Raw genomic sequence first — 8,926 nt, 5'->3', positions numbered from 1 at the left:
GTAACATTAGAATGGACAAGAACAGGTGTAAATATTTGCCCTGCTTCAAGAACCAATCAGCATAACGAGATTGAGATTTGTAGTCTTTTATTCAATTTCATTGAAACAAAAAGGATACAGCTTTTTTGTTAGAGAGTTTTGCTAGTTCTTGGTTCATACAATATCACTGTCAAAACTCTCAAATGTTCTCATGTTTCCTTTTACTCTGTTAGCCCTTCTCCTTGATAAAGTCTGCACTTTCTCCTGCCATTTCTAAGTTTACTATTATAAAATAAATAAGAATTATAATACAATTTATAAATAGTGTTATAAAATAGGAGAATTTTATATAAGCATTAAACTCGTTCTGCAAAGTCAACTGGAATACAGTATTTTTGTTTTCTTGGTGCTTTTTGAAGTATGCTTCTTGTACACATTCATCACAAACTAACATCTTCCTTCCATCTATCCCTACCTTATGGTGAGAGAGTAAGGACTGCAGGGATTTAAATTACAATGCTGCTTAACAGAATGTAAGGCAATCCTGCTATCTTTGTAAGCATACATAACCTATGAACGGCAGGAACAGCTGCCTGGTCAGGAGCCCCAATGGCTCTTCAAACACCAGTGGCAGGGCTGGAGTTATGTCCTAACAGAAGTCTACCAGCTGTCCCCATCGGGATCCCAGAACTGGATCAGATTAGTTGCCTCTATTATCAACTCATAGGTTAAAGCCGTAAGATCTGATTTTCCCCTAGACCTGTTTCTCACTGTTATTTACATATTATAAGCAACAATTTTCAGTGGAGTGATGTTTTCCCCAGAGTCATTTAAACATGGACAAAAGTATGGATAAAGTTTCTCTGTGAAAGCATCTTCAAAAGTATAGAGGTGAGACATTTTGCTAGCATCATAAAAGGACACCTGACCACCCTCATAATCCAAATACACTCCAATTCTACTGAGATTGTTGATTAGGCCCAGGCTTTTTGGTGGCACAGATAAAGCCTTTAACTCATTCTTGTTCCTCAGCTTTATAAGCCAGTGACCATCTTTGGGTGACAGTGGGTAGTTCCCTTTACGGTTAATGCTCTCTTTTACAACTCCCAAAGTCCATTTGGTCTTGTGCTGCACTATCACTTCCCAATAGTGCTTCCCACCGGTGAATCCTTCAGACCCCAGGACAGATACACTGCAGTCAAATCTCTCTGGAATGTCTAGCAGTGCCTTCTTGGTGTCATCATGTCTTACACAAGTCAAATCTTCTGAAAGAATTAAGTTGGGATGTGCTGTTTTGGTGTCCAGAGTAAGGAAAGAAATGTCTGGAAAAAGTAAAGGGGAAAAAATGAAGGTTGTAGCATCAAAAACATGTCAAGGGTATTGTAAGGGTTCTAGTTGGTGCACAAAAAACAAGGCCCACTGGACCTTACTGCAAAAACTTGTCAAACAATCACATTTATTTATCCAGATATGATACATTTTGTTGGGCTAACTTGTCGTTGGTGTATAGACATTCAAGTTGCTCACAAAAACCTGCATTCCTTATACCAACAAAGAGTGATACAGCAGAGGGGGCAGTCACCCAAGTTTAGAATACATGTCCCACATCTAGAAGGTTCCAGATTCAGTATTCAGCATCTGCAAGTAGGGCTCAGAAAGACCACTCCCTGAAACCCTGGAGAGCCCCTTCCAGCCATAGACAGAGCTGCGCTGGATGCAACTCTTATTTAAAGCCCAATCCTATGCATGCACCTGATGGCGGTGTGCCCCCTGCACTGTGCTGCCATAAATCAATCAGTGCCAGTCATACAATGTGCTCCAATCATGCACCACTCAGCAGGCTGCATGTTTAGCATGTTTATCACCACTCAGCAGGCTGCTGGCAGTGCTGGCAGGAGGCCTACGCCTTCTCATCCACTCCAGTGCTTCTCCCACTGCTTGCCAACAAAGGTAAAGTCAGCAGGAGAGGCAGAAGGGTAGAATGGTGATGGGGAGGGGTAGGGTAGGGGTCCAGAAGGCAGTGGGATTGGCAGTACTGGCACCACTGATATCCTGTTTCTCTTCCCTGATCCAATCCCATGGCACGGGTCCACACAGACCGTTGCCAACTATTTAGCTCACATAGGTTCAAGTACACCCCTCTGCATCTCTGAGGCTTACTCAGAGGAGACCTCCTGGACTGTCCAGCGCTGCACGAGGTGGGGGGGATAATGGATAGGACTGGGCTGTCAGTCTAAGGGCACAATCCTAAGGCTTTCCAGCACTGGCATAGCGGTGCCAATGGGACACGTGCTGCATCCTGCAGTTGGGTGTCACTCACAGAGGCCTCCTCAAAGTAAGGGAATGTTTGTTCCCCTACCTCAGAGCTGCATTGCCCTTATGGTGGAAAGCACCTGGAAAGCACTGACACAAGGGGTTAGGATTGCGCCCTAAGACAATTTTGTATGTTCAGTACAACAAAACGTGTCAACATGGCTATTTCATATATCTTCTTCTAGGAGCCACATTACAATAGCCAGGTACAGGTGACAACCACTGTGCTGTAATGACTACAGCACAGTGGACTGTAGACTAGGAGTAGGACCGAGATTCTAATCTCTGCTCAGCCACAGGACTGAGATTCTAATCTCTGCTCAGCCACAAAGCTCACTGGATGGAATCAATCACCATTTTTCAGTCTAACCCACTTCACAGTATCCTTTATGTGTAAGGATAAAATGGGCAGAGAAAGAACTATGTATGCCACCCTGATCTCTGTGAAGGAGAAGTGGAACAATAAATAAAATAGCCCATACACATGAATATAGTATGTACATGTTTGCCCTAATGATGCTTACTGAAAGATTGCCACCAAACTTCTCCAATGGCTAGCAACATTTTAAAAACTACTTTCAGTCTAAAATTATTGGTTATTGGTTTGTACTTCCATATCTGTGTGCCTGTTCATTTTCTTTAATTCCTAATTTAATTTAATTTTGTTTTCCCCCTGTCCCCTGCAATGTAAACATGACTATTTCCAGTTATCACATTGCAGAGGACAGTTACGTTTCCTCCAGCACAGTCAAACTGCCTGTTGTTCAGCTAAATGGGCAGGGTGAATTTAGTTTCATTTTATTAAGAAGAAGAAGCATTAGAGTTTGGTTGGTTAGAGTCAGCCCACCTTTGCCCTTAAACCATTTTGGTTTGATTTAAAGATGGACAACCAGTACTAAATACCTCTTTACCTGGACTGAGGATTGATTTCATTTCCTTCCACGCGGCATAATGTATTGGTCCTTTGAAGCTCCCTGTGCATAGAGTCTCAGACACCAGATCACTCTTAGACACATACTGTGTTTTCTGCTCCATCCTGCACAGAGTCAGACCATTAATCTAGAGTCCAGTTTGCAGGAAGTTAAAAATTTTTGTTCCTGAATTTTTGTTCATAGTGACTCAAGCACCCCCTTTGGTTAAAATTTGTGCCCATTTTCCTGAATATATAGCAGATATATGCAACTGATGAAGTGGATTAGAATTCATAAAAGCTTGTGCCAGGGCTGGCCCAAGACTTCCTGGCACCTGAGCTGCTGTGCCAATTGTTGCTCCCCTCTTAGGCAACATTTTACTCGGCCAAATGCTCTCCCTTTCACCTGGTGGTACGTACAATAGTCACCATTCTTCCTCCCCTTCCTTGGATTTGAAAAACCAGGTGAGTTTTCCAATGAACATAAGGCCTCTGATTCCACCCTGATGCTTCACTACATGGGGCAGGGCCAATCACCTTTGTCCTGACTGGTTAAGGGAGACTTACTATGATTGTTTGAGAAAATTTGCCATAGACTCACACTTACCGATCTATGAAGGGTTTTATTCCCTGGCAGAGAAAAGGAAAGAAAGGTGTTAAATACTATCTTTCTTTAAGACACATTTATAGCATGTGTATAGCATCTGCATGTGTATCCCCTGGGGGCTGGGGATAAGAATAGGCCCTCAGTTTGGCTGTACTTGTCGTAAGAGGCGACTAAACAGCCACTGGGTAGATGGGGCTGGGAAGGCAGCTCATCTGAGAGAAGGAAAACTCTGATCCCAAACCTCCACTGCCTTGTGGCTACATCCAGTTATGGAAAAGGCTTCAGGAGTCAACCTCGAGGCAAAATCCGGAGCCGGAGTCCTTGAGGCAGTTCATGGCTGAACAAAGTCATGTTCTGGCAACTCCTGCGACGCTGCTGGAACAAACTGTATTGGCTTCTGCCTTTCTATTGAACCATTTCAGTGACGTGGAGAGGGGGGATTTGCTGCATGGATAACAGTCTATCCTCCATATCTACTTTACCCAGGCTTCGCGCACTGGAGAGGACACTCTGTTCCAGAACCACTATTCAGAGCACGATACCATAGTCTTCCAAGACTGAAGGATGCCAACCTATAGCATGTGTGTAACCCAGGAAACCAAAACTGGCAGTTTATTTAGTCGGAAAAAGGCAGTTTGTGGGATATTTGCTGGTGCCATGTGTTGGTTGAATCCCAAGGTCTACAATACCCTAGGATCAACCCTACAAAAATATTTCAAACAATATTGTACTGTTAAGTGTACATTCCTTACTTTCAGAAAGCCAGAAGAATTCTGCTGGTACAGCCGGGACTGAATGCACACTAAGGTATCTTTAGCATTCCGTATCTGGTCTTGGAGTTTGTTTAGATTTCCTTCCATTGCATGGATAATTTGTTCTCCCTCTTCTTTTAACTTTTTGATCAATTTTTTCTCCTTGCAATGAAGAAACTGGTGCAATTTTAGGAATTCCAAGGCAATATGGTACTGAAGTTGCATACTGTTCTCCTGGAAATATACAGAAGAATGCATATTAGACATAGTGAAAGTGTCTTGGAGTCAAAGAAAAGGCCATTGCAGTAACCAAAACCAGCTTTGTGTTATTCTCTGGAATTTTCAATCTATTCATTGCCTCAACTAGCAACGTTTGGGATAACATTGCTCAAGATCAAGAGTGAGCAGACTTCAGGATTTCATGTTTCACTAAAACTCTCAAAAACCTCTGCCTGGGGTCAAGTACAAAATATCAGCTCGGGAGATTGAGCCACTTACTTACTGTACCCCATCAGTAGTAAAACTGGGACAAGAGACCCGGGCAACTACTAATCTGTGGCCAAATTATATTACAGTTCAAATATTCCAACATAAACCTAGCCCAACAGAACTGCACAGAGAGCTGGTCAAAGGCAATCAGTTAATGCTCATATTTTACAGGCAAGACCAGTTCAAGATCTCCTGGCACCTGAACGATTGCAAGCTGCTCTTTCATCTAGTAGAATACAAATCGATGAATTTTCAGGGTGTAGGACTCTGCTTCCCCACCACTCTCCCTTTGCCTTCATTAATACCAGAAAGGGGGCTAATGAACAAAATGTTACTCATCACTGTCCATGTTGTCCCCCTGCCTCCAAGAGTCATTGCTGCTGAGAGTTTTAAGGGCTGGGACATCTGTTCAGAGCAGCAGTGGCAGCAGGAACACTGGATGAATTGTGGAAAAGACTCTAGAAAAAAATCCCTCTTTGTGGCCATCTCTTTCAGATGAGCAGAACAAGGAGCCCACTTAATACAATCACTGGTACCACTGACAGCATCTGCTATTCCAGTTAATATGAGGGCAATAAGAGCTTCTTTATAAATTTGAACTCATTACTGTGAACCACGCTGGGAGCATTTATGGTTGAAAAGTCTCATGCAAACATAAAATAACATTTTAAAATATTCAGGCAATGGGTTCCTGGATTGATACTACCCACTTTATGATTAGAAATTTTCTCTTCCTGGGTAGTCCTCATCTTCTCTAGCTTTGCAAGGATGGACCTGAGCTGAAGTCTCACCGTAATTAGTTTTTCCTGTGGGTAGAATATCATAAACATTACATTTGGCAAGGTACTTAGGTCCCCAGGGAAGGTGGTCAGTCATGATCCTCTGCAGCATTGGTTCTCACACATTTAGCACCGGGACCCACTTTTTAGAATTAGAATCTGTCAGGACCCACCAGAAGTGATGTCATGACCAGAAGTGACATCATCTAGCAGGAAAAATTTTTAACAATCCTAGGCTGCAATCCTACCCAGACTTACCCAGGAGTAAGCCCCATTTATCATTGTTGAAAGACTATACATAGAAGCTTATTAAAAGTACAGGCCTATCACATTTCCCCAAATGCAGTAACATACCATGGTAGTATCAAGTCTAATATATTAAAAATAAAATATTGAAATAATAGGGACCCACCTGAAATTGGCTCGCGACTCACCTAGTGGGTCCCCACTCACTGTTTGAGAAACACTGCTCTGCAGCCACACAAAAGGATTGAATGGATTAACCTTTCAGGGGTGTAACTTCCATAAGAGCAGTTATTTTACAGCATAATCTATGTATGTCTACTAAGAATTAAGTGCTGGTCTGGAATAATCCCAGGGAGATTCTGGGTCTGGGTACAGTTCTTTTGAGGGCCGGGAAAAAGGGTTTCACGGATACATTGGCATGGGATGGAGTTTGCTAGCAAGCTTTCACTCCTCCCAATCCATAGGTAGTAACCTTGTGAAGAACATTCCTGAACAGGATTTTTGTAAAGCTTAAAAATAAAAGTGCCATGATGTTTCACAATAGCAGTAACAGTGTACTTTTTGCTTTCATTTAAGCTTGTCATAAAAATGAACACAACCTGTAACCATTGTGTTCCATAGCCCTTTGACCCAACTGTTTACATGCAGGTTGTGTGTGTGTTTCCTTCTCCTTTATCCCCATGTGTGCAAGCGCATATATATGTGCACACAGAGGTCGGATTGGCAAGCCCAAGAGACAGGGCTTTGTCAGGGCTGAGAAAGAACTAGAACACAGGGATATACAGAAGCATCATTTAAATATATTTTCATGCACTGTGGCAGAGTTCTTGCTTGAAGTGAGGATAAGATAGATGGCTCAGGGAAGTGCATTTCAAGCTGTGTTCTGGGGAGCACTGGGGTTCCTTGGAAGCATATGGGACTGCTTCAATGTGAAGGTGATAACAGGAGACAGGTTTCCTTGGAAGATAGCCTGCCCACCACTACTATCCATTCCTAGTCATTGTGGGTCAGCCCCAGGAATGTTGACTGTACAGTCAGGTGCACCACCATGGCACAATGGTGAGGTTCAATAAGATGCTCAGCAAACATGTGTGCGTGTACCCTAGTGGAACCATTTCCAGGATCTTTTGCAGCATACAGGGATTCCACAGTTAATCTGGAAAGGGTTTCCTGAAGCTAGAAGTTCAGAAATCAATAGCAGAATATAAGCTCTTTGGGTCAGGCATCACCTCTGTTCTTTTTGAACTATACTAACCAGATAATCTTCACCCCCCTACAGCTACTATTTGTCTGGAGAAAAATGCTCCCATGGATTACATAGAAAATTGCCTTTTACCAGAGGTTCCCAAACTGTGGCATCACAACTTCCCAACCAGGGAAGCCCTATCACTGCCACCTTAAGGGGCTGGGTGACAGCGACACCGCCACAATCATGCCACTGCCATGCAAAAAGGGGCTTTTTTGTACTTACTGAGGATCACTATGGCCTCCAGAGAGTGGGGGAGCCTGCAGCCCCCTTTGCGAGCCTAGAACTGCTCTGAAATGTGATCGTGACCATTTTCTTTTTCAAGATATTGATCACATTTCAGACCGGTTCTGAGGCATGGGGAGGCTTGCAGATGGATAAGTACAAAGATCCCAGTAAGTACAAAAAAAGCCATTTTTTTGCACAGAGGTAGCAGGATTGCAGGATTGTCATCGCCACCCGCCCCTGCGAAGACTTACAGCAGCCCAAACTCTATGGGAGATTTTGGGAACTGCAGCCTCATACCAAGTCAGACCCTTGGTCCACATAGCTTGATATAGTATACTATTGTTGATACAGTCTGTCCCCAACTCTCCAACCTTTCCCAACCCTTTCTGGGGGTGGAACCTGTGATCTTCTGTGTATAAAACATATACTTGTCCACTGATCTAAATCCCCTGTCCACATGTCCGCATGGGTGCCACTGAGAGCTTTTTATTACAGATAATATGATACAGATATTAATTACAGAGCATATTTTGATCTGACATTTGTAGGGCCATTACCGTATAGATCTGCACAGCATCTGGAACAAGAATAAACTGGGTGCTTTGGTCTTTGGGTTTTTGAGCTTCTCGACAGCTGAAGCAGGCTAGTTTTCCATGGGGCTTCCAGTAGAGGGTCAATGGCTCACTGTGTTCCAAGCACTTCTGTTGATTACTCCCCACATGAAAGGCCTTGATCCTCTCAGCCATTTTCTCCAGCGGTTTGTTTGCTATGTACTTCCTTTCTGGAAGCTTTACTTGGCATTCTGGGCAGAAGACTCCTTTTCTTAGCCAGATGTTCTCTAGACAATGTTTGCAGAAGTTATGACCACAGGGCAGAATCACTGGCTCTTTAAAAAGTTCTAGACACAGAATGCAGGATAATTCCCTGGTGAAATCTTCCGGGCGCAGTTCACATGACGTTTCCGAAGCAGTTGCATTCACAGAAGTTAGTTCTTTTTCATTGATAGAAGTGAGCGAAGAAGTGGAAGGATTTCTGCTGGTGGACGAGGACATGATACTGGAAAGAAAAGCCCCCTAAAGCAAGAGTCAAGCTAGGAGCATCCTGTCAGAGGGAAAAAGGAGGGGAATGAGACCTCCATTCCTGACCTCAGGTACCTGAGTCAGGCACAAATCTAAAGCTTAACAGCAATCAGGTGGTACCCATAAAGTATGAGGAAATCCTAGACTACTGCAAAATTCTATTTGATGTGAGACCAACACCCCAATCCTGAGGACATTTTCATGGCAGTAAGTGTCTACGTTTCAGAGTAACATTCTCTACCACAATACTATACTTTCTTGAAGCACGCAAGTTTCAGTCTTCAATGCTTGCTTTTCA

The 8,926-nt window shown here is 43.3% G+C and overlaps 1 protein-coding gene across 1 annotated transcript; it reads right to left on the bottom strand.

Annotated features, from left to right (window-relative positions):
• Nucleotides 1-756: 756 nt before the first annotated feature.
• TRIM69 (tripartite motif containing 69) lies at nucleotides 757-8,601 on the bottom strand. The gene is made up of 6 exons (XM_066636131.1): nucleotides 8,107-8,601; nucleotides 5,761-5,856; nucleotides 4,562-4,795; nucleotides 3,810-3,832; nucleotides 3,204-3,328; nucleotides 757-1,301 (listed from the first exon to the last, which is right to left on the bottom strand). Exons 1-6 carry the CDS (start codon nucleotides 8,599-8,601, stop codon nucleotides 757-759), a joined length of 1,518 nt encoding a protein of 505 aa, XP_066492228.1.
• Nucleotides 8,602-8,926: the final 325 nt, after the last annotated feature.

Source organism: Tiliqua scincoides, chromosome 8, assembly GCF_035046505.1.
Source record: "Tiliqua scincoides isolate rTilSci1 chromosome 8, rTilSci1.hap2, whole genome shotgun sequence".
Taxonomy (NCBI): domain Eukaryota; kingdom Metazoa; phylum Chordata; class Lepidosauria; order Squamata; family Scincidae; genus Tiliqua; species Tiliqua scincoides.
Note: the sequence above shows the minus strand (reverse complement) of the source record. Positions and strands in the feature narration are given on the sequence as shown.

Excerpts from the sequence above, each read along its gene's own strand:
- TRIM69 (XM_066636131.1), bottom strand. The coding sequence starts at position 8,601 with ATGTCCTCGTCCACCAGCAGAAATCCTTCCACTTCTTCGCTCACTTCT. Across the intron at positions 4,796-5,760 it reads AGAAAATTTCTAATCATAAA|GAGAACAGTATGCAACTTCA; the intron begins GTGGGTAGTATC and ends GTATATTTCCAG. Across the intron at positions 1,302-3,203 it reads GAAATCAATCCTCAGTCCAG|ACATTTCTTTCCTTACTCTG; the intron begins GTAAAGAGGTAT and ends TACTTTTTCCAG.